This window comes from Terrapene carolina, unplaced genomic scaffold (assembly GCF_002925995.2).
Source record: "Terrapene carolina triunguis isolate 2854851 unplaced genomic scaffold, T_m_triunguis-2.0 Scaffold629, whole genome shotgun sequence".
Lineage (NCBI taxonomy): Eukaryota > Metazoa > Chordata > Testudines > Emydidae > Terrapene > Terrapene triunguis.
The window spans coordinates 8272067-8297567 of record NW_020664980.1 but is presented as its reverse complement, the minus strand read 5'-3'; the positions used below and the strand labels follow the sequence as shown (position 1 = coordinate 8297567).

Sequence of the window (25501 nt, the reverse complement as noted above, 5' to 3'; positions counted from 1 at the left end):
CTTTGCTTTAATCTACAACACATGTACAGACTCTATTTTATCCACATTTTGCGCACATTGTTTCAGGCTTTGGTTTATTTGAGGTTTTATTTGCCACCTTCTGCTGAACATAAAATATCAGGAAGTTTGATCTTTACCTTTACCATTGAAGTCAAAGTTCAGTAACTTGAATTCAGGAGAAAGGTCTGGACTTCAGCATTAGAGCTTCCCCGTGCTTCAGTCCAGAGTGTCCAAGAGATGTAGGAAGTTACACTTGACCATCTGGACCCAAATCCTGGTACAATTACTCAAGATTAACTTTCAGTACTTGTTGTGGCATAATCTTTAAGCCATGCTGCTGATCTGAATGAAAGGATTCAGTAACTAACATCCCTGGAGGTGGGAGCAGGGCGAGGCGAGGCGAGGCGAGGCGGGGCGGGGTAACTTGCTTTACCAATTTACCCAGTTTTGGTTTTGGGAATTAGCTTTATAACCACTGTGGTCGACAGATTTGCTTAATTTAACGCGATGGCTATTGTGACAGACATAATGAAAGAGTTAATGTCTGTAAAGTGCTCTGTGATCTGTGGATGAAAAAATGCAATAGAAGTGCAAAAGATTTTATTATATGCGGATATTTAAGGACCACAGTAAAGGCTTGGCAGGCAAAAAGTGAGGAGCGCATCCAACTATCAGGCCAGGTTGTCAGCTAGTGCAAATCAGTGTAGCTCCACTGACTGCAGTAGGGCTATGCCTATTTACACCAGCTGAGGCTCTGGACCGTACGTGCCTTAAAAACTGTACAAATCCAAAGATTATCTGGTATGTTTTCCCCTGGGTTCACTCCTGCAGTTCTGATTCATATGTTCTATTTAGGGTGACCATACGTCCTGTTTTGGCTGGGACAGTCCCTTTTTGAAGCCCTGTCCTGGCCATCCCGACTTTTTTGGCAAAAGTGGACATTTGTCCTGTTTGTTCTTGCCAACTTCATCAGCTGGCAACAGCAAGTGGTACAAATGTCCACTTTTGTCAAAAAGTGGGGTGTGGAGGACCTGGGGGGATGGGGAGCGGTAAGGCCAGCTGCCGGGGGAGGTAGGGCTCAGGCTGCGGGCAGGCAGGGCTTGAGCGAGCAGCGCCGCCAGCCCCGTGCAGGCTGGGGGGTTGCCCTGGACGTGCGCCTCGGGCCAGCCCCGTGCACGGGAGGAGGGAGGGCTCAGGCTAGCCCCAGGGGGTGTCCTATTTTCCCTTTGGGAAATATGGTCACCCTAGTTCTATTGAAATCAAGAGGAGTTTTGCATGAGTTTGGGCTGCAGGATTAGGCAGTGAGGAAGTTACCCACCATTATAATAATAGGAGCAAAATATGCATTTATTTGAGAACTGTGCATGTAAAACTATTTGCACACCTAGCATAACAAGCTACTGAAATCAGGGACTCCTCATAAAATTGACTGTTACAGCAGTACAGCGTAAAGGGAGCCCAGGTTGGTGGGTCAGGCGGGCTCAGCCGTACCCCAGTTCCAGGTGGCGTCCCAGGGGGAACCCGTCACAAAAGTTATGCCAATATACTCTAGAATCTTGCTCACTGCACCATCCTATATGTTGTTTATTCATAGAAGTCAAATATTTGCCTTTAGTTGCTGTGTATTTTGTCCAACATGGAGAACTTTGTTCAAAACAAGAGAAACTTTCTGTGTGCAAATGACAAAGCTTCAGAAATAAGTCTAGTCATCAAGAGGTCGAAACTGTCCCAAACCTTCTAGGACTGTCACTCTCCTGAAGTCCCAATACTTGTAACCTCCCCATCCCTCTCCAGAGAAACGCTAAGTACTGTACACTTCAGGAATTTCAACAGGGAAGTAAAAACCTGCACAAGCAAAGGCAGCCATAGACTGAGGGGAGAGGGAGGAAAAAGTAGCCCAAGTGTTACGTTACTTCCTTACAGTCATTGTGCTGGTGCATGTCCAGGACTCCAGCGCTCAGGACTGACACCTGAATTCAGGATCAGTCCTCAAGCAGAAGAACTGCAGCCCTCTTCTGTTTGCTCTTCCAGTCCAGTGCAGGGTGAAAAATAACTGCTCTCCTCCAACAAGACTTTGTTTATGGTTCAAGCCTTTTGTCACGCACTGTCAGTGACACTGAGTAAGGTAAACAGAGGCGCAGCTCTGATTCCGTCCTGAGCCCACCTGATTTCCTGGTTCTTCCAGTCACTGATGAGCCAAGCTCTGCTCTCATTAATATTCTGTCTCAGCCCACTCAAGACCTATCCATTTACAATGGATGAGCTCAATGGACGTGCATGTGGGGAACTCAAAGTTGAATTTGCTCTGATATCTTTACCAGTGCCAGGTTCAATCCTGCCCTCTAATGAGAGACACAGAAAGCTGGCCACACCTAAAACACAGCCCCACAGCTCAGGTCCCCACAAGGGCTGGGTCTGTGAGTCAGGTGGCATGCTCACCCCCATACAAGTTGCCATCAGCTGCAAACCACTAACTAGCAAACAATGGGTGCACATGTTGCTCCTGCTCAGCAGAGGACACCTCTCAGCCAACCCTGACCGGCAGCATCCCTGGAGCAAAAAATGCAACAGGCATCCTCTCTGTTTTCCATTGCTCCACTGGTGAGGGCAGGATTTGGTCCCTAATGTGTAAGCTGCTCATCTGAACTTCTGTGCCGCTGGTTAAATGTCAGATGCACATGCAGAGGTTACTGATCAAAATTCCCTCGGCAGCCTGCAAAGATGGTGCAGTTGCCAAGTGATACCAGCTAACATTTGTCTTGTGCTGAATGTAAGCACTGCAGTTTTTGTCAGCCTGAAGTATCTGTGGTTGGAGTGACAGGCTGACACTGTCTCCATGGCTGTGTCTTGGGGGGGGGGCGGGGAAGAGAGTCAATATTTTTTAGAGGAAATGTATTGTCTCTGCTGTAAAACAGAAAATGCTAATGGAATCTAATCTGACTTGACAGTGAGTGTTTACTCAGCCTCCTGACTTTCCAAAAGCCACAGCTAGATGGGGGCTCAAGAGGAAGGCAATAAACTAGGAGACAAAAGTTAGTTCCTAGGAACTGACATTGAAGTGAATTGGCCACAAGGAAATTTTCAATAACTTGTATTGACACACCAATAAATTCTTTCTTTCTTTCTTTCTTTCTTTCTTTCTTTCTTTCTTTCTTTCTTTCTTTCTTTCTTTCTCCCAATCTGCTCTATCCAAATCACTTAGCAGACCTTGTGTATGACTCACAGATTACCTAGACTGAAAGTGTTCAGGAGCCTTTGTGTCTCTAATAGTGACACATCAAACCTGACCTTTCTCCCCCCCCCCACCTTCTCTAATGTGGCTACCAAAATTATAAACAGCAGTCCTGTGTGTCACGGGCTGTTTCTGAAAGCTTCATTGCCCGTGGTAATGGGGAGACATCATGTATTTACATTTGCCCCATGCTCTGCATTTGCTCGCTCTTTACCAATGAATTAATGTCCATGAATTTTCACACTGACAGTGAGCTTCCAGGATCTGAATTGTAAATAACAGCCTAGACAAACAAAACAACTGCTTGTAAGTGAGGTAATTAAAGACGGAGAGCCCCTGTGCTCAAACAATTATTATGCTTTTCAAAGGCTCTGAATGCAGGAGGACAATCATGGCCATTTGCTAATGGCATGATGTTTTTTTCAATATTAAAAATAAATTGTTAAATAGGGATAGAGGGAGATAACAGAACCACAGAAATGGAGAAGACCTATTAAATTATCTAGTCCATCCCCTTGCAAGTGCATGATTGCTACCCGCAGTTCATTTTCTAGCAGTTTGTCCCAGTCAGTGAGGCATCCATTATTTCTCTTGGGAAAACTATTCCTCAGTGTAATTGATCTCACTGCCAGGAAATTTTCCCAATATTCAGCCTATTTCCTTTCTAAATTTGATTCTGTTATTTCTAGTGATATCCCCTTGCAGCCCCCAAAATAGTTATTCCCTCCCTTGGCACGTTTGTGTCCTTCCCAGATTGTAGGTGGTCCTCCAGTCCTCTTTCTTTCACTGCTTAGCCATGCTATACATATTTAGCTCTTTAATCAGCCGTTTCATCAATTCTGTGGCTCTTATCTGAACTCCCTCCAATATGACTGCATCTTTCTGGTATTGAGATGAGATGGGCTTTACTGCCAATCCCTTCCTTTGTAAGCTACAAAGTCATACATGATTATCTAAACATCTAGGGGTGTTGGAATTACCTCAGGATAACTGGGAAGCACTTACTTTGTAGGAGGGAAAGCTGGTCTTTTTTTTTTTTTATAATATAAAGAAGTGATTTATATATTTTATATTTTAATATGTGCCCTTCTTTTTGTTCTGGATTGAAGCAAACATCAAACTGAAATTTCTTTATGAGGAAAACAACTGCCTCTGGCAACCTGTGTATCAAAATGTTTGGCAGTATCTTTCCTCTATGATTTTGTAGTTTTGAAAGAAAACATTATTTGCCTCTGCTTAGAGATTGCTATTTACACTACTAAACAACACCCCTCCTGCCTCCCCCGGCCAATCTCTGATGCCGACCTGATCCCCTTGGAAGTGTAGAGCTTTTTGTTGAAGCTGATTTAAACAGACCAATACTTGGAGTAGGTTAAAAATAAAATCCTGTTAGAGTTCTGGGAACAGAGAAGTGGACATTTCAGTAGAGGAAATTTGCTGAAAAGGAAATTTAAAAGTGCTAGAATCATAGCTGTTAAGTGATGGCAAATATCTATTAGGTCATGTAGTCTACACCCCAGGTTCTCTAGCCCACTCTCCCTAGTCTTGTCTCTCTCTCTATTCTTCTGTATGGATCTCCACTACAAAAAGGACATGGTCTAACAACCTCACCCATAAGAACATCTCTACCTGATGTCATCTGAGATCAAGCATGCCCGTGCACACCTTTGCTCACCACGGCACCAGTCTCATGGCACATGCAGAGTCTGTAGCACACTGCCCAAGGCTCGAGCCACTTAGCAAAACTAACTTGGACCCCTAGTAGCTCTTTAAATCTTAATTCTCTGAAGCAGCAGTGGGGTTGGGCATCAGCGAAGACTGAACCCGACTGGGTGATATCAGTTTGGGGCAGATCAGTGCACTAGTTTGAGCCACGGGTGTGTGCAAAAAACATTACAAGAAGTAGAAAATGTTATTCTCAGGTCCTTTCTTTAGGACCTCTGTCTCTCAGAAACTCCAAGGCCAAATGACTCCAAATTTGCACCACTAAAGCTACCCCAGATTCTGAGAGGCACAACAGTTTTCAAGACAACCTGCATATGTATGTGGAGTTTAGAGCATGCAGACAAACAAGCTGTTAAACAGAAATCTCATCTCAAACTCAACTCCATTAGTGCTACTGCCCTGCTATGATATTAAGGACTCTGACTGGCACCTAAAGTTGTCCTGCCTCATGCCAGTGTGAACCTCAGCAGCAGGATTTTGTACCAGCCACATCCCATTCATGGAGTGTACGGGGAGCCCAGCAGAAAGTGTGTTACACTGATCTAAACATCATGGCAGTTCAGGCATGAACAACGGAGGGAGGAACGGAGAGTGTAGGTGAAGATGTACTTTGACAATATTCGTAAGGAGACAGAAGAATTGATACTTCCGTAGAAAAGACACAGGATTCAAATGACAGCTCAGCATCCAGCAGAGCTTCCAACTGGAGAAGGGTCTGTAAGTGAGTCACATAAAGGCAGAGAGAAAGACCAGGGTGATCAAAGCTGGCGTCTAAATTCCACAAGCAAGTAGCTCAGTTTAGGCTGCGTTAAACTGTAATACGTTTCTGGATGATCGGGCTTTCACATCAGTTAGGCAAAGATTTATCTGTAGTCCCAATGTTCCTGGAAAGCAATAGCATCCAGAGAGTATTTCTGAGTGTGCCTGATTTAAAATCCCATTCTTAGTAATGGATGCACCAAGCCAGAATGGACAAGACAGGAGCGAGGTTAGCTCAAGGCTAACACATTCCCTGTCCTAAAAATAATAATAATTAATAATCTTCTCTTCTATTCGGTCTTTCTTCTGAGGAGCTCAAAGTACTAAACAAACACTAACTAAGTCTCACAACAGCCTTGTGAGGTAGATAAAGGGATGTACAAGGAAGACATCACTCCCAACCATGGCCCACTCCAAGAAGCATCACCTACCAAATAAGCAGCACCACCTTCTGCTGCACCCTGGAATTTCCTTGGAGGTCTTCCATCCAAGGACTGACCAGTTCCATCCCTATTTAGCTTGAGAAAGATGGCAATATCAAAGCACAAGCTAAAATACGCTTTTTCCTGCTTCCCTCCTATCCCACCTGCTCCCCTTAAGTGCTCAGGACAAACTGTGCCACTCTGCCAACCTGCTCCTTTCTCTCTCTCACTCCTGAAAGACCAGGCCAAACTGCAGCTGGGGGCTGGCCTGCAAGTGTTCTGTGCTCTCTGTTTAATCCCCAGCTGAACTCAGCTGTTTCCTCTGCTGAGTGATTCAGGCAGAGTGGATAGCACTGATGGTTGCACGGACTGAAGTAGAAGAGGGGATGGCACTTTGTAGGTGGGCAGTCCTTCCACACACCAGCAAGGAGAAGTGTGGAATATAGGGAGGAAGGAAGGTTCGTAGCAGAAGAAACGAAGTCCTAGTTTCCCTCTAGCTCTGTCCAGCTTCCCTTCAGTACCATATAAGCCTCCCATAACCCATGCCTTAAATTTGGCACAGCCGTGTAAGCTGCATTGCATCTAAGATGTCCTCCTTGAAGGCCTAAATTCTCTACTTTCAGGGCATGGACCCCATGCTCTAATAGGCCTTTCCCATAAATCTATGACCCTATTTCCTGGGCACTATTCCTTCCTGCTACAGTGGTTTTCCATAGCCATTCAGTGCTTTGGCATCCCTCTCTCTCCCCACTGCCAATTTTGTGTCATTTCACTACACATTTTGTACTGCTTCTTCCCCTTCCTATTTTTGTCTCTCCCGGCACCTTGCCCCCCCTGCTCATACTGTCTCTGCTGACCCTACTATTTCTGTCAGCTCCGTGCCTGTATGCAGTCATTAAAATGAAATTTACAAGAATTTAAGAGTGCTAACAGCCTGGTGCTTCAGAAAGCAGGTCTCTTATAAATTTCCCTTTGCTGCCTGCATACACAAGCCGAGCCAGCAGCAGACGCACCAGGGGAGAGCAGGCGGCGTTAAGTGCGAGATCAGTCACAATCATTTGTTATTGTAACTTAGCTGACATTGACTCTTCCTTAAAAAGCCAACAGGCAGAAGCCCTCAGGGTTTTCCTTCCTCTCCACAAACTCACGTCAGATACAGAACACACAGGTCAAACAATGGGCCCACCAGCCTGTGAAGGGGACCTGGGATGGTCTGACGTGCAGTGAACCTGCCTCAGCGGAGTTTAGTGTGATACACCCCAGGTGGCATGTGTCATAAGGCTCTGTCCATTCAGAGATCTCCCAGAGGAGGTGCCCCATTTCGCGCTATGGAGACAGCTGGACCAAGCCATGAAACACTCAGTCCCGCCAGCCCTGCAGTTCACTTCTACCATTTTATCTGTCCATATTGTTTTGTTTTTAGACAATATGTAAATTACATTTCTGTTTTTAATGTGAATGTCATGCTGGTGGAAGGTGCCGAATTGCCAACACTGGACAACCTCTATTTTGGGTCCAATCCTGCGCCCCTGGAGATCAAAGAGCAGGATTGGGACTTTCAGCCCCAAAATGGATAGCTGCAGTGTTGGTTTTCGGCTGCACTGCACTCCCAACATGCCTCTCCTCTGTTCTGGGGGGACCCCATCTGGAGGAGAGAGGAGAGTCCGGACTCCAGGCACATTCAGTCTTAGACCTCTCTGCTGAGACTGCCAAGAACTGTCTCAATTGCGCTCGTGGTTTTGTGATGAATGCATATGTCCACTAAGAAATGGACTGGACCGAGAAGCCTATACAACTTTTGTTCGTATTTTAAAAGGAACACCTACACTTAAAGATAGGGAACGTAAGAAGTGGGATGACTGGAGGGTTGCTAATGAGCTGCATTATGCAGAATTCTAGTCACTGATAACAAACAGGCAGATCAGAGCAGAAGTGTAAGTGAGGCCTTTTTCGGGGCCATAAACTATGGAAGGGAAGTGACTGTCAAGGAAGTCTAACTAGGTCAACAGACATGAAGACAGCTTCTTCCAGCAGACACTGGCCCATATTAAAGAAGCCCTCGCAGAACAACAGAGTAGGTCCTTAAACCAGAAGTTGTACTCACCCTCTCTAAGTCTTGCCTGAGATGTGTGAAGAGCTTTAAGCGTCGGTACAACACATCCTGCTCTTGCTGAGCCAAGTTGTCCACTTCATCTGTTTTTGGTGTCAGCAGTGGCTTGTTGCAATTCGCTTTCCTCTTCAGCTTCCAGTACTGATAAACGAAATCCACCAGCGACTCAGTTAGGTCGAGGTTCTCGGCTACCTCGGAGGGCTTTACAAGTTCATAGAAATCCTCTTCCAACTGCTGGAGCTTCTGTTTTCGCAGCGTGACCTTTTCCAAGTCCAGCTGGGCTTGGTCTGCCTCTGCTCGTGCCTCGTCTGGAGGTTTGGTGGCCCCACTGCTGTGCTCAAGGCAGAAGGATTTGAACTTCACTTCATCGTTCTCCGCTAAAATAGTCCGCATGTCCAGATTGTGGTCAAAAGCGCAAGTGACGTGGAATGCAGTGATGCAGGCGGGCATGGAACACTGGAGGAAAGACAAAGCAGGGAACGCAGGTTATTTCACTCACCGCCCATCATGGCACACTGAGGAAACGTGCTTACTCCTGTTAAATCACTGTACATAAGACATCACTAACTACAGCGGCACTTGGCCATTGCAACAGGACGACGAGATGTGTGAGCCTGGCCTGACTATAAAAGGAATCACCCTACTGTATGTAATGTAATAAGTGACTTTACACGTTACTCCAGGCACCCAGCTGCTTGACAGAGAAAAGCAGTAAGAACTTGACCCTGTACAAAGAGCAGACACCCATACTGAGAAATGAGTATATTTCCCAAATCTCATGTGTGTACGGCTGGCCACCATAATTTCAAGCACAAGAATCTTCATTAAACTGCTACCTCCACTTGGTTCCTTTCAGTCTCATCCCTATGGCCCTTCTGATGCCCCCCACATAAACCAGGCCTTTCTGTTGGTTATTATAAAAATAAACTTCATCCAATAAAATAGGCAATACTGTTCTTGTCAACACTATGGTCCAATACTACGGACAAATGACTGTAGCTGGGTAAATGAGCCTCTCCCGACAGAGAATTAATTGATTTCTTATTGTAATTTCTCTCTCTAAATTACCTTAGTTTTCTTTTTGTTAACTCTAAAAATGGTCTTGCTAATTTTATCTGAAGTCTAGAGAGGGGGTCACAGTCCATGAGTAAAACAGGAATCTAGGGAGCTTCTAACGCTCCTGGAGCACAGGGCCTTCATTAATAAGTAAGCAGCTCCTATTGAAATTCCACTCCCTCTAGTTAGCTTTAGAAAAAAAGAAGGGAAAAAAAAGAAGAAAAGAAAATGGAACCCTAGCTTATTTCGAACAGACAATGTGAAAATGAACATTAAAATCGGTACAGGGATTAACTTGCCGTCCAAAGTTATTTTAAATTAGAATTTTAAACAATTTTGCTAAATTCCTTCATAGTTAAATTATTCTGTCTGGATTCTACAGGCAGCAAAACCTAAATTATGAGTTTCCATTGAAGCCAACCCATTTCCCAGCTAACATGTGGGCTGTACGCACTTCAGCACATTCTCCTCCCCAGCCCTCCTCTATTCATTAACTATTTTTTAATGGCTCAGAGTGTCAGGTAATTATTTAAGCCATAATCCATGCGAAATCAGTCTATTTCAGCTGCTAATGACCAGTTAAACGGCAATAACGAGCTATTCTGAGGGGCTTATTACTGTAGACACCACATTTAGCAGTTTATATAACATTATTCTGGGGGTGGGGGGAGCGGAGTGAGCAGTTCCAGCACGAATGACCACATTAAAACGTCTGATATTTCCTGAAGGCTGATGACAAAAATACAGGATGTTGCACATTTTTGGTGAGGTTTCGGGTAAGTTTTAATTTTCAAAAATACAAATTCCAGTTGTATTTAAACTGCAAAAACGTTATTGTTTTTTCTCTTTGTCCCATCGGTCTTGGCTTCCTGCCCTGTTATTAAGTTACAGAGCACATGAGCTTTCAACCTTGCTGTTTTTAGATATTTCCCCTTGACTTTGTTTATAAATTTGCCGGTGCTTATGAAAGCAAGAGACTAACTAGACCCAGGCATAGAGCAGGCAAGTGGTGTCCAAGTTAACCTCTCACACAGCTCTCCCAAAGCCCATTAAAATCAATGGAAAGATTTGCAGTGACTTCGGTCAGCTTTGGATCACCTCCATCCTGACCTTTCGCACGCCTGCTATTAATTCTATGCAGACATCTCTGATGAAGAGGGGTTGCCAGTTGTGCCACAGTACCCAACAGGGGTCACATTCAGGGTGGAAAGAGACCACGGAACTTATCTAGCTCTGAGTTTGGACATCATGGGATGTGGACAAATGCCCACTAGGCATTAGATTGAGATTACTGGGCCCATTTGAACCACAATCCAAATCATGTTTGAATCCATGTCTCCCGATCTTAATAGATTTAAATATGTGGATACCTGATTTCTAATTGTGTTAATGTGTATCAAAAAAAGCAAATTCCACTAAAAAGTGAGTATTTACCTATAGTTACCACATAGCACTGCTAACTAAGACACCATGGTATTTCCCTATACCAACACTGAGAAACAACACCAGTACACCAGATAACACTGTGTGGTAGCCATTGGTAAATGGTGATGTTTTGATGGCTACCACTGTTGCTACTGCAGAGCGAGCGGGAGTCTTTTTGCTTAATACACTGACAGAAGTGCTAGCAAAGTTCTGAATACAGAATCTTTATTTCTGCTGATGCTATGAGGGGCAGAGATACCAGCTTGATCATCAGACGCCAGATTTTTTTGGTAGAGCCAGCATATCTTCCTTTGGTTCTTAAGCTGCGTACACTTGCTGTGAAAGTCACTGGGACAGAATATATTCAACAAAGTGATACAATGTCATTCGATGGAGTCACTTTCCTGACTCTAACGGAACTTTAAGGTTGGACACCTTTGCCAGCTGTAAGTTACCTTGATTGAGTTTTCTTGTCTGGTTGCAAAATGGTTATTTTACTACACTGAGCTATCTAGCTACTGATGTAGTCAATCGTATCTTTATTGGAGTAACATCTGGGGGCACTTTAAACCAAATCATTGAGAAGATCCTTTGTGCTGTTATGTGCATCATTAGCTACTGTACCGTAACAAAAGTGGACACCCAGAACTGGCTCTAGTGAACCAAACTAAAAAAAAATGGATGCATCAGTGTTGCCTTCCTCCCTGACTATTTACGTCACAAACAGTATTAATATCATTATTCAAGTGCCTGTGGCTTTTGCCAAAACAACAGCCTACAGAGCGCCCTTTACACAGGAAAGATTATCTGCACTACCTTAGAAATAAAACAAATCGAATGACACTCGTCCTGGATTTCTCCTTTGACAGATGGCAAGCAGCAGTTGTCAGAGACTGTGCCCCAAATGCAAATAGAAAATAATTAGCAAGCTCAGCTGACAGGGCAACAATGAAAGGTACCTGTTCCACAGCAGCTACCAAAGGACCTTGCATAAACTGACAATAAAAAACATATTGATCCATCAAATCATTCATGAGCACAGAATGCCAATGGAATGAGGCAGCAGTCTGACAAGCTGAATGAGCTGAGGTATTGCAGGCTAGGGTAGCACACTGGATCTCACAATACTTATGACAGTAACAGAACATAGTGATAATGTTACTGTATAGCACGGGGTGATCAAACTGTAGTTAAAATGCGGCTCGCGGAGCCCCCCCACCCCACTCTCCACCTATCAGACTGGAAGGACAGGGGACTCGGGGCTTCTGCCCTGCAGCGGGATGGTGGGGCCGGGGGATTCTGCCCAACAGGAAAGGGGGTCTAGGGGCTTCAGCCCCGCTCTTGCTGAAGGCCAACCCCAGGCCGGCGCTTCCCACAGGGCTGAAGCCTCTAGCTGCACCACCCTGCCACAGGGCAGAAGCCCCAAGCCCTGGCAGGTACGCCTGGCTCTCGAGCCTCTGAAGATTATCGTATGCGGCTCAGAGGGTCAGTAAGTTTGGCCACCCCTGGTATAGCACCTTTCATCCAAGTATCTCCAAGTACTTTGGAGGCGATGGGCCAAGCCCATCCCTAGATGTAAGTCCAGAGAAGCCAATGGAGTTGCACCAGAGATGATTTTGACCTGTTAATATGTCTTCAGACCACTCTTATGGAGTAGAGGGATAGGGAATATTTCTTCACCAATGAACTCCAGCCACCTCTAGCTGCGGAACGCTACAGCTGCTTAACAGCTCACAGCAATGCTACACAACAGAGTTAGGGCAGAAGGTGATGAAAATGCAGTATCCAGCAGAACCTGAGGGGGGCATTTAGGGAGAGAGAATGTAATTACCAAAGTTGAAATACAGTCAGGGCAACAGTTTTGACATGGCTGTATTCTTACAAAACGCTCCATGGGATCTTCAGTGACCACAAGTGGTCTGGACCTCAGCTTTAGGTCTCATCTGGAAGAGGGGATCTCCAGCATCACAACTGCCCTAGCATGATGCTGGGGCATTGGTTCAGTACTGGGAAGAACATCACAGGTAGGATCTTGGACAGTACACATTGGACTCATTTCCATTTCCCCCAAAAAATGTTTTTTAAGTTTTCAACACTGAATGGTTCCCTATTTGACCAGAACAGGACTAACTAACGTATCTACTGCAGACTTTGGGAAATACATTTTCACAAATAGCTGTGGTTCTTCAGTAAATGGATGTTAATCTTTAGTGATCAAATAGTCTTCATTTCTCCCTAGCATTCTGGGTTTGGCTTGATGCAGACACTGGCCTCTTATCCATGCAGCAGGTCTGTCTCTTGGCACCTGATCTTTGTCCACTGCCAGCAACTACGACTTACTAATGAAATCAGTGAGGTTTTTATTCTATACCCAAACCAAAACCAAACTGAAAAGGGTTAAGGAACTACCTAAATGGCAGATGACACCACAGCTGCTTGCCTTTAACCTTCAAAATCACTTTCCCAAAGAAGGAAGGTTAAAGGACAGTAGTATCAAGAGATGTTGTCTTCAGAAGGCCGAACCGCTGCCAATCTATGGAAAACTGGCAACAGGCCCTCTCACAGAGGAGCACTGACAATCTCTGCCAATAAGGGTCCAATGCTTCACCAGTCCCTGTTTTGACCTGCCGTGGGGGCTTGAATCCGTCTTGCAAGTTGGAGTGCACAGCATTCTCAGGAATTGCAGTACCTTCGGGATATGTAATCAGTATGTTTCCTTATACTTTGTTCTTTGGTTCAGCAACATAAACAAGAAAATGCCAAGAGGATACAGCACTCTTTTTGGCACATTCTCACGTCTAGCCACAAGAACCACTATGAAGTCATGATTTCCCCTGAACAGAAAGTTGGAAAACTGCTCAGACAGGACTGTATCCTCAGCTAGTGTGAACTGGCGTTGGCTTTATGGATCTATGCTGATTTGATTTGGCCCACGATTTTTTAAAAGTAAAAACAAGGAGAAGATAGTGATGTGCCTGAAGCAATATCAGCCAGGGGGAAACAAGTTCCTCCCAAACCATCCCCTTTGTTACCTAACATTAGGCTGATGATTCAACTGCCAGCTTGTGTGGGGCAAATTCTCTAGAAGTATGGAGCCTGGGGGCACATGCAAATTCCACAGACAGGGGTGCACATGTCTAGTTAGGTGACTAGCTTACAATCTGCATGAACGTTTGCTCCATTTGCACATGCAACTGCAGTAACTATGTACACATTTGTGGACAAGAAGTCTCCATTTATTAAAATGTGATCCTGTTTCCACACATCAGGAGAGAAGAGCAATGAAACTGAGAAGGCCTCCTCCCCCTACCCCCCGGCTTGTTCGAGACAAAGGAGTTCTTCTCCAGGCACTATTCAACTTCCAGTGTCTTACTCTGCCAGGTCAGTGAAACCAGTCAAACTGGCCACTAAGAAAAGCTAACACCGGAAGCCTCTGAAATGAGCTTCTTCTAATGCTGCAGCTGTAACTGACTTGCGCACACCTTAACTATCTCATTCCTATCCTCAGGAGCTAGCGCTAAGGTCCAGATCTTCATTTCAATCAATGGGAGCTAGGCACCTTAGAAGACCTGGGCCTAAGTACTATAACAAAAAGATTTTCTCCCTGTAAAGCTGTCACAAAATTATAGTGGTGACAAAGATGGTTAGATTTCACCTGCATAAACAGGTACTGATCAAAAATACGTTACATAAACATAAGGGCTTTGCAAACACAGGCCTTTGTTCCTCTGATGAGAGCAGAGGATACAACGCTTATTTACCTCTACGTGTGAATCTGCTGCTTATTCATCCCTTAAATCCTTCAATAAAGGCACCGTCTGCACATTCCTTTTCCTTTCCGCAGAGCTGTTCTGCAAGAGCTATGGCGGCACTGACAAACACTCCAGTGGAAATCTTATGGAGACTTATAAACTGTGAGTTGTCAGCACACGAGACAATAAAACTCTGTGTTCCATTTCAGGTGACCTTTAATTCAAATCCGTTCAATCCAAAGGTTCTCACAGCTAACGTGTGATGCCTGTGCTAAGAGGATGAAGTCTCAGAGAATCTGAATTCTTTTTGATGCTGCCAAGTCTATTTGACTCCTTTCGCTGCCCTTCCGTTCTTTGAAAGCAGTTGCCATTATGACACAATATCTCCATCTGGCAGGGTGAATAAGCAGATCCACCCAGTGCCATCAAAAAAGAAGTGAGTCAATGCTGGAGATTTAAAGAAATATGGTGAGATCTCATTTCAAGCTAAAAGGATTGCTTTTAAATAGCTCCCTTTAAAGTATTAAAACCATTGCAGTTGCATAAACACCACGGAGGCTTGCAGCTCTTTCTATTCATAAGACATATCACTGTTCCTCAACCGGCTAGTTACTCTCTGTCACTTATATATTGTTGCTATGTCTGATGTTTAAGGGCCAAATCCCACCTCAGCACTGGGGGAAGCAATAGCTAATGACGCGGTGCAGCAGCAAATCCACCAGCCCTTCTGCTCTTCCCCTGGCTCACCCTCCCCGCACCAAACCAAGGGGAAGCGGAGGGAGCCATGTGGGACTGGGCTCTGAGGATTGCAGTGGTGCAGTCCCCTTGGCAAGGTTCCACAAACCCTGCTCCCCCACCATGCACAGAAGAACCACATCTGTTCTGCTGCAGTCAGAGCCCTCTGCACCTGCTGAGGAGGGATTCACCACTACAGGCAGAGCAGGATCTTCTGGGGTCAGTGCCCTGACCTAGCAGAACTTTCTGTAACAGCGGTGTTTTTCCACAGGACAAAATGAAAGCATGTAGCATTGTTGTGGGAAGGGTAGGGAATAGGATATTTGCTGTGATCCACTGTGTTATAGAATAGGTACAAAACAGGGGTGTGTAAATTCTAAGTATTCTATTTCGTGAGCTGGTAGGGCTCAAATCAAGTGCAGTTCTTTGTAACACTGGAGAGCTAAGCTTTCTGGCTTTCCAATGGTAGAAAGGTTTCATTCCTAGCCCCACTGGCATGTGAAATATTAATACAGCCGGCTTCTGACTTTAGAGCAGTGTCATTGTCAGTCCTTGTAACTACAGAGTCACTATGGCATCGGCATCATGGTGAACGAACAAGGTTTATTTAGATTTGCAGCATTTCAGGTATTAAAACATTACAAACAACAATAACTGGTGGCAACTGATTGGCTCTTGTGCTCCCAGCTGTTACTTTTATTCCCTGTCAGTGACTAAGAAAACTTGTTCCCAAACTAACAGACAAATCATGCCCTCCAGTGCATGCGCAGGGCTCTCAAGAGCAAAACCTGGCCCTGGGCGTCATTAAGCAGCGTTACGTACCTGAATACACGTTCCAGTGCACTCCTTGCAGAGACTGCAGGACAAAGCCCATCTGCTTGCTGGGATATGCGAGATCTTTGTAATGGGTTCCATTTTTTCCGGGCATCCGATGCTAACCTAGTCATGACACAGAGTACATGTGTTTATACCAGTTACCATCATGCATCTTCCCTGGGATAATGCAAAGCTCGATTCCCTGAGGGGGCTAGAATGAGAGAAGGATGTTCTAAAAGCCGGCTCTACCATCACCCATCATGTGAAAAAACTCAGCTATGAAGCTGAATGAAATGGCAGGAACACGGAGGGTAAGGCCAAATGCCACCTCTGAGCTGAATCCTCTCTGGTGTGTTGTTATCGATGGTGAACTGGCGTGTGCGCTTAGTGTGACCGAACCCAGCTAGAGGCTGGGCATGTCTGCTCTCCCTGGCAGAGCGCAACAGGGCTGAATTGTCCCCTAACAATCCAGCCTGCGTGAGGGGCAGCATGTACCTGAGCTGCCGCAGGAGCGGGGCAGGCACACGACTGTGATCCTGAGGGTCACAATCTGTTGCTGTTCCCTTTCTCCAGGGGGGAAGTAACTGAAGCAGCCTTTGTGCTGGTGCAGCTAACTTCCCCCTGCACTGGCTCTTGCGCCTCAGCTGGCGTGTTGGGGGTATGTGGGTCTGAAGTGCCATCTATTCCCTGCCCCTGACCACCCACTCCTCACACACCTGTGCAGTAGGTGGCATGGCAGCTCTCCTTCCCACATAGGCTCTGACATGTGGGTGAGCCACGCAGAAGAATAAGGGAGCTCTTTATGCACCCTTGTGCCCCGGACGGCCATGTAACAGGGCTTACGGTTGAGCCCAAAGTGATTTAGCCTGAATTCTTCTTTAAAGAATTCCACATACCCATTGCTGTATTGTTCTTTATGTATTCCACTTACTCCACGTTACTCTTTATTTCTCTACTAAATGCGGATGCTGGTACATGTGTGCCTCCATGTTGTTCTATTGGCACACCATGCCGAAGGACTAGGAAATACCACTAAACCATTGCTCGAAAACACACCCTCCCAATCACTTCCCTTGCAGGAACACATGTGCTGCATGCAGTCAGAGGGCAGAGTGCCATGCATGCATGCATTGTACGTGCACCTAAGTCATTTATCAGTTCACTGTAATAAAAAAAACCCTACATAGTCCTCCTGGTAAAGGATTGCTCATAATGTGGAGAGATTAACACTGCAGCTGTGATATAAACAAGAATGACATTCCCCAGGGGATACAAGCAGAAAGGGTAGGTACAGACAGCAGGATGGTAGGTACCTGCTGTTGGTTCACTCCCATGCCTTGGCATCTTGCTCTTATATTGCCCAGACTTTATGAGCACAGCTTGGAACTGCCGCACAGAACACGAGTGAAAGTTCTAAGATCAGTGCTGGAAATCACCAGGGCTCTGATTTCCAAAGGTTTATGTATAAGTAGGTTTAGGTAGTTTCAAAGGAATTTGGGTGCCTAACTCCATTGGCTCCTTTGAAAATGCCAGCCCAAGTTACCTGCCCCTTACCACTGAACACTTGAAACAAGTGATAATAGTACAGGGTTGTTGACTGTACTGGGCACGCTAAGACGAACTACAATCCACACCCACCCACATCAGGAGAACATGTTGAATAAAGTCTTACTTCTGGGATCCATAAGGCACAGCTAACGTGGACCCATTTTGTCCCGCTCCGGGTGGGTTTCAAAGCTCCCCCTCTCTTCGGGCAAAGTAGACACTTTGGCTGAACTCCAAGGGCACAGGTTCGACAAAGCCAGTTCCCAATGGGAACTTTTAGGATTCCGTAGCAAGCCTACGCAAACACAAGAAAGGTTGCATTAGCTATACCACACATTCCTCTGGAAGGGCACCCCACCAATACCCTCCTGTATTTATTCATTTACTTGCATATTTTTACGAGTGGCTTAATGCCATGGCATCTGGATATTGTCATAACTATTAAAAGCAGACATGAATCAATCAGCGACAACTGGTTTAAATCTATCTATCTATCTATCTATCGGATTTGGATTGATGCTCCGCCCCTAGAGATATGCCATGTAGTTTAATTAAAGACCTGAATACCCAAACGTGTTTGCATCACGCCAGGCAGCAGTAGTGCAGGCTTCCCAGTGCTGCTCTGCTAACAGGCCTTCCACGTGTTCTTGAGAGACTTGTTCTCTCACAGGCCTTGATTTCTCTGTTGAGATCATCAAAGGAGGGAGCAAGTGAAGACAGCAGACTCTGAAATTGGACATCTGTCCAGCAGGCACTAGACTGAGACCATAGGCTCATGTCACACAGGCTACTGAACAGCTACCGGAATAGCAATAGCTTTCAGTCCTTCCAAGTCTGGGTCCTATTCAGATCAGTGACCTAGAGGTGGAAGGTGCTCTATCTCATTAGCAGTCCCCTGAATAAGACATTTTAAAGTTTAAAGGTAATATAAAACCAACTATGCTAGGACTGGCAGCATTCATTTCACTGATCTCCCACATGACAGTAGGTGATGCTGTGCTAAGACAACCTGCCCCCCCCCAGATAAGCTAGAACATGGCTGCTGCAGGTTCTCCACCGGATCCTCTGCCATTCAGTGAGTTGCATATACTTAACAGAAAGATATAGCCAAGCTCTAATCCAAGCAGCATCAGAATTCACAAGGTGTCCTAGATACTGTGCTTTCCCTTCTGGTGGGTTGAGAGGTGTAGTTGGCTTGTAGGTTAGTATGTCAATCATTCCAATTACTTCAGTGCCTTTTAAGAAAATCCAATACCCTCTTTCTATCTTCCATGCTCATTCATCCTGGAAGCACAGTGTTTGAAGAGCATGGATTTCACTGGCCAGAGGTACAGTTAGAAGAACAAACTCTTAAAGAGATGAATTCCTCACTCAACTGCCTTTAATGTTCATCTTCCTGACATTCCCGTTTCTGCAAATGGCACAGAAGCAACATCACAGCATGGTGTGTTCTTACACAGAATAGCCATTTATGAGCTGCACACCATCTCTTGCTTGGAGGTATGAAAAGGAGCTAACTGCAAAATCTTCAAATGAAAATATATTTCCCTTGCAAAGTGGACATCAGCACTTCTTCCAGATCTTCACCTGAGATCAGCCTGAGTGGGAAATGTACAAAAGCGCTCCGAGGTGAACAGACCAAGATCAGCTCATTCCATTTTCCCATCTTATCAAAGTCTCTGTCTCTCATTTTTAGAGGGTTCATAAAATCTGACGGTGCACAGAAAATGATGGTGACCCGCTTTGCGGGCAGGATCAGCACTTGGTAGGTAAGATACACAGGGGCGAGACCGGCTATTGGCTCAGCCTGCCTGCCTGATGTGACGGGCCATGCAGCAGGAACCAGATGCCGATCTTTCCAGAGGAAACACAGCCCACCCGACATGACAACTCCTTCGTTACTGGGGGGTGTAACCATGTTCTCTCGTGGGAGTAGGGAAATCATGGCCCATTAGCACTGTGTGAGAATTCAAATAGAGGTTAGAAATGTGTGATGGGGGATGCAGAGGGACAGGAGATTAGGTAAGGAATAGACTCACAGGTCCCGCTACCCTGATGTACACCTGTGTAACCTTGTTGCCTGCAGTGTGAGTCAGGCCAGAAATTAGCTTAGAGTTAGTGTAGAGGTCTGGCAGGAGACTTAGCTGATAATTTAAGACCTGATTTAAAGGCCACTGAAGTCTATGGAAAGGCTTAACTTGTATTCAGTGGCATGGGATCAGGCCACTAGTGTCTAATTCTGCAGCCCCTACCCATGGAAGAAGCTCCCGCCCATGTGAGTAGACCCACTGGACCCTACGAAGCCCCTATGGCTACTCGCATGAGTAAATGCTACTTAGCTGCCACATTCTGCTTTCAGGTGGCTGTGGCACATACACTGAAGAGCAAAATCCTCCCTGATGTTGGCCTCCATGCCTCTGTTATATGGGGAAGGTGCACTGCCTCCACGCCTGTGTTGCGTGGGGAAGTCGTGCTGCCTCCACGCCTGCGTTGCACGGGGAAGATATGCCGCCTCCATGCCTGCATTGCATGGGAAAGGTACGCTGTATCCACACTTATGTTATATGGGGAAGGTGCACAGCCTCCACACCTGTGTTGCACAGGGAAGTCGTGCTGCCGCCACGCCTGTGTTATACGGGGAAGGTGCGCTGTCTCCCTGCCTGTGTTAAACAAGGAAGGTGCGCTGTCTCCATGCCTGTGTTGCACAGGGAAGACGTGCTGTCTCCATGCCTGTGTTGCACAAAGAAGGCATGCTGTCTTCATTCCTGTGTTGCACGGGAAAGGCAAGCTGTTTCCATGCCTGTGTTGCACGGGGAAGGTGTGCTGTCTCCATGCCTGTGTTTCACGGGGAAGGCGTGCTGTCTCCATGCCTGTGTTGCATGGGGAAGGCGTGCTGTCTCCATGCCTGTATTGCATGGGGAAGGCGTGCTGTCTCCATGCCTTTGTTGCACAAGGAAGTCGTGCTGTCTCCATGCCTGTGTTGCACAAGGAAGTCATGCTGTCTCTATGACTGTGTTGCACAAAGAAGGCAGGCTGTCTCCATGCCTGTGTTTGCACGGGAAAGGTGTGCTGTTTCCATGCCTGTCTTGCACGGGAAAGGTGTGCTGTTTCCATGCCTGTGTTGCACGGGAAAGGTGCGCTATCTCCATGCCTGGATTTTCCACCATAGGTTTGTAATGAAAATTCTGAATCATCTTGATATTCTGCAGAATCTGATTCACTGATGAAAACCATCCAAAACATCCTCCTACATTGACAACAAGTATCTTGAAAGCTCCCCCACTTCCTGGAAGCTCTGATACAAATACTGCCAGTGAAGTTCAGCACTAGACCCATTTAAAGAGAGACACCTTCAAATACTGTATGTAATCGAATCTAAAGAGGTATCTTTTGTTTATGCCTCAAACTCAGCTAATCAATATCTATATCTGATGGCTGACCTGATCTTTGTGACCTAACTAATTTTCTTTCCCTTGAAGTGACAGTGGGTAAAATTTTCAAAAGCACCGATGTGATTTAAGAGCCTAAGTTCCATAGAAACTCAATGGCATTTAGGTTGTTAAGTCATCTGGGTGCTTCTGAAAATTTTACTCAATTTGGCTTTTTTTTTTTAGTAGGAAAATTGGCTTCTCTAGAGCATGTGAGCATACACACACCCACTCACACACACACCCTCCTGCACAAAATGGCATGCACACAGACATACAAATGAGTGCACAAGATACTATCATATTTCTTCCTTCCTTGCAGCAAGTACTTGGAGCGTTATCACTCAATTCTACAAAACAAATATTCAGGCAAAAAAAAAAAATCCAATCCAATCCAATCCTGCATTCCGACAACAGGCTGGGCTATAAACCCTGTCATGTGAGAGAATGTTACTGAATCTGGGTGGTTGCTTATACACACAGTGCAATGCTATAAGATCAGCGCCATAGAAGAGAAATGTGAGGAGAAACCTATTGGTCCATCCTTCTGGCCAATGCAGGAGTGTTGCCTGCAATGCACAGACTAATGCTCTGTCCAGTTCTGCAATAAGCATACCTCAAGTGATGCATAAAAGAGACCCTCTGTAGCCACATCTATATTCTGGGCACTCATGGTCAGTAAAGCTCCCATGGGAGCAGTTTAATGGGGAGAGAGAAAGAGAGCTGGCACATTAAATGGAAAGGGTGGGGTGAACAAATAGCAAAGAATAGGAGGTAGCAGACAAAACAAGAAGACAAGAGACTGCAGAATAAAGTTAGGGAAAGGCACAGCCTACGATAAATAGCAATGGGTACAGACAAACACAGGGCAGGGAAAGGTAAGAAGATAGACAAATATTACATGAGCAGAGAGTCTACGAACCCCTCTTTTGCTCTCTGGATGTGCCAGGCATGGTGTCATGAGGCAAAGCGTGTCCCACTATGAACCTAGGGATGTGCACTGTGCACCATGCACTTGTGAGGTTTGCTGCATCACAACCAAATCATGACATCTTTACTCGTGTTTTCCTCCATCTTTACTCAGACAAAGCCCTGCAGGATTCCAAGGGAGACTTACTAAGTCAAAGCTGAGAGCCAGCTGCTGTTTGGCCCATAGGCAACGTGTGGGGCAGTGGGTGCAAGGAACCTTTCCTCCTAATGCATGACCCAGGGAAGGACTAGGCAGAACTACAGTCCCTCTGATCCCTCCCTACTCTCTGGAGAACAGCAGAGAGAGTGCCAGAGCACTTGTAAATGGGCAGGGAGGTGAGGAGGAGAATGCGCAATGATCTGCCCCTTCCATAGCAGCCTGGTTTGCATTCCATGAGGCAGTGGTTCTCAGTCTCTCCAGACTACTGTACCCCTTTCAGGAGTCTGATTTCAGCCTCGGGCAGCAGGGCTTGGCCTTCAGCATGTATCTTAGCTCCGCGGGGCCCCTGCCTGCCACTCCTAATGCCAGCCTGCACTTGCAACCTCCCTAAACCCATCCCGCAGCCCCTCTGGGGATCACCACCCCCAGGGCGAGAAACTCTAATATAGTATATAGAGCAGTATAAACAAGTCACTGTCTGTGTGAAATTTTAGTTTGCACTGACTTCGCTAGTGCTTTCTATGTAGCCTGTTGTAAAACTAGGCAAATATCTAGATGAGTTGACATCCTCCTGAAAGATCTCTGCGTACCCCAAGGGGTACCCGTACCCCTGCTTGAGAACCATTGACATAAGGGGAGCAATACCGGCTGTGCCCACTCCTTCATGTTGCTTTGTGCTCTGCATTCCCGTTAAGGCACAATGCCTCTCGGGTGTGTGCTCTGGGCTGCTGCAGCTCTGTTCTGCACCGATGCAGGGCTGTACACCCTAACCCCGAGTAAGGACCAAAGAATTCCGCCCCATGCACAATCCTTTAAGAGAACGTAGCAAATCTCCAGGGGACCCCAGAACGTTTATCTGAGGTGCAGAGGTGGGGTGAAGCACTCTGGTCACAGCAGGAATGGCAGAGGGTGCCCAAGCCAGTACCATGCTTTGCTATTTCAGACTTTCAATGTCAAGCCTGTGTTTGTTCTAGCTAATCAAAGGCCAGATACATGCATCAGGCTGAAAGGCGCTGATAGCGCCGGCCCACGTACGACGAGACGTCGTTCACCTGGTGCACGCAGACGTTGCACTTGTCACAGAAAACCATCTCGTTGCCATCCTCTCCCTCCGGGGACCGGCACACATCGCACACCACGTCCTCGTCGTACTCAATGCCCAGGCCCTCCTCCGTCTCAATGGCACTGTTCATGTTCTCGTAGCACATCGTCTCCAGCTCCTCCAGCACTCTCTCCAAGGTGATCTCATCCAGCGGTGGCTTTTCTGAAAGGCAAGAGGTAGAGTAATGACACTGATGCTTCACAATTCAACCAATCTCGCTTCTTAAAAACAAAGAGCCACCAGCCCTGCTGTCCCTAGGACATTTTGCCCGCTGGGGTGAAGCAGGCAGAGCCCTCCCTTTGGAGAGTCTTTGCACAAAGCCGTATTTCACAAAGGAGACACTTTGGGCTTAAGAGGCGAATTCATGACGATGATAAGATCTGTGATTCAGAAAACTGCTGCTTCTAACTCTGGATACAGTTTATGTTTCAAAATATTGCTGCTGGCAGAGGGGAAAAAACTCCATTCAGCTGAACCAAGGCGGATAATTAGGTCTGACAGTTTAAATGTTCAAGGAGACAAGTCTTGCAAAGATGCTTGCTGCAGGAAGGGCTCAGACAAGCGTTGGCATTGCAAAGTCAATGCTTTATTTGTTAAGACTGTGAAAATTGACCCTTTAGAGCAGATGTGGGCAAACTACGGCCTGCGGGCCACATCCGGCCCGCGGGACCGTCCTGCCCGGCCCCTGAGCTTCTGGCCGGGGAGCCTAGTCCCTGGCCCCTCCCCCGGCATCCCCCCTCCCCCGCAGCCACGCTGTCGCACGGGCCACGCTCTGGGCAGCGTGGGGAGCGCAGCTGACTCTGGCCAGGTATCGCGGCTGTGAGCTCCTGCTGCTGGTAAGGGGGCAGGGAGCGGGGGTAGGGAGGGTTGGGTAAGGGAGCGGGGATCCTGGGGGGCAGCAGTCAGGGAGGAGGGGGCGGTTGGATGGGGCGGAGGTTCTGGGGGGATGGTCAGGGGATGGGGAACAGGGAGGGTTGGGAGTGGGAGTCCTGGGGGGCCTGTCAGGGGGTGGGGATGTGGATAGGGGTCGGGAGGGCAGTCAGGGGATAGGGAGCAGGGGGGGTTGGATATGGGGGTGGGATCCCGGGTGGCAGTTAGGGGCGGGGGGTCCCGGGAGGGGGTGGTCAGGGGATGAGGAGCAGAGGGTGGTTGGATAGGGAGTTGGAGTCCCGGGGGGGGCTGTTAGGGTGCGGGGGTGTGGATAGGGGTTGGGGCAGTCAGGGGACAGGGAGCCGGTGGGGTTGGATCGGGGGTGGGGGTCCCGGGAGGGGGTTGTCAGGGGACAAGGAGCAGGGGGGGTTGGATGGGTTGGGGGCTATGAGGGGGGCAGTCAGGGAGTGGGAAGTGGGAGGGGGCCGATAGGGGGCGGGGGCCAAGCTGTTTGGGGAGGCACAGCCTTCCCTACCCGGCCCTCCATACAGTTGGACAACCCCGATGTGGCCCTTGGGCCAAAAAGTTTGCCCACCCCTTCTTTAGAGGATAGTTAAATAGAACTGTAAATTTGGAGACAAAGGCTGAAATTGAGGGTAACGTCATTTTTTGTTTCTGGTCAGTACAAATACAGTCACACGGTCAGTTACAGGGGGAGGTTTGGGCTTGTATTTGTTGTCTCACTTTTTATTCTCATTGTACTAGCACCTCTAGTGACAACTAGTGGAGAGGATGCTTCCACCAGAGGCTTATCCTCAGTGACAACCCCTAATATGGGGATGATACCACTTTTCCATAGTGGCCGTGACATATCCATAATCACTGCTACCATGGCGATGCTACCCCAGTAGCTTGTTGACAGTGAAATGTTGCCATTGCTGAACAGCGTTCCAATGAATTCAGTCTCTCACCATCTTCCACTTCAGGTGCTTCTTTCTAAGCCAGTTCCTGCCATTGCACGGAAGTCAATAAGAGTTCAGCTCACTGATCAATGGCAGGACACAGTCCTTGATCTTCATGGAAAGTCTAACTACACAGTAACTGTGGTTCACCTTCCCCTATTTGCAAACAATCCTGCTGCTCCCCCATAGAATGCTAAGGATATTTCCATGAAATGCAAATCTTTTTTTGCTTAGAAATTCATCTTCTCCTGTTGTTTCTCCCCTCACCTGTTTGTAAGATTATAGCTGTCTGCACAACAACTAGGATGTTACAAACAGCATTTGGTCACTTCAGGTAATGAAGGAAAGAAGAAAAAGCAAAATTAAAAAAAAACATCCACAGAGTCTATGTGCCGTTTTCCATGAGGTGCGAGAACGCAGAATTTTAACAAAA

General features: G+C 46.6%; 1 protein-coding gene across 1 annotated transcript in view; it reads right to left on the bottom strand.

Moving 5' to 3' along the window:
* Positions 1-25501, bottom strand: part of JADE2 (jade family PHD finger 2) — a 139019-nt gene that overhangs the window by 14969 nt on the left and 98549 nt on the right. Inside the window, exons 6-9 of the mRNA XM_026659491.2 lie at positions 23187-23398; positions 17705-17872; positions 16039-16155; positions 8243-8704 (exon numbers count right to left, since the gene is read on the bottom strand). Coding sequence (XP_026515276.1) covers positions 8243-8704; positions 16039-16155; positions 17705-17872; positions 23187-23398 — 959 coding nt within the window. The remainder of the gene's footprint in view (positions 1-8242; positions 8705-16038; positions 16156-17704; positions 17873-23186; positions 23399-25501) is intronic.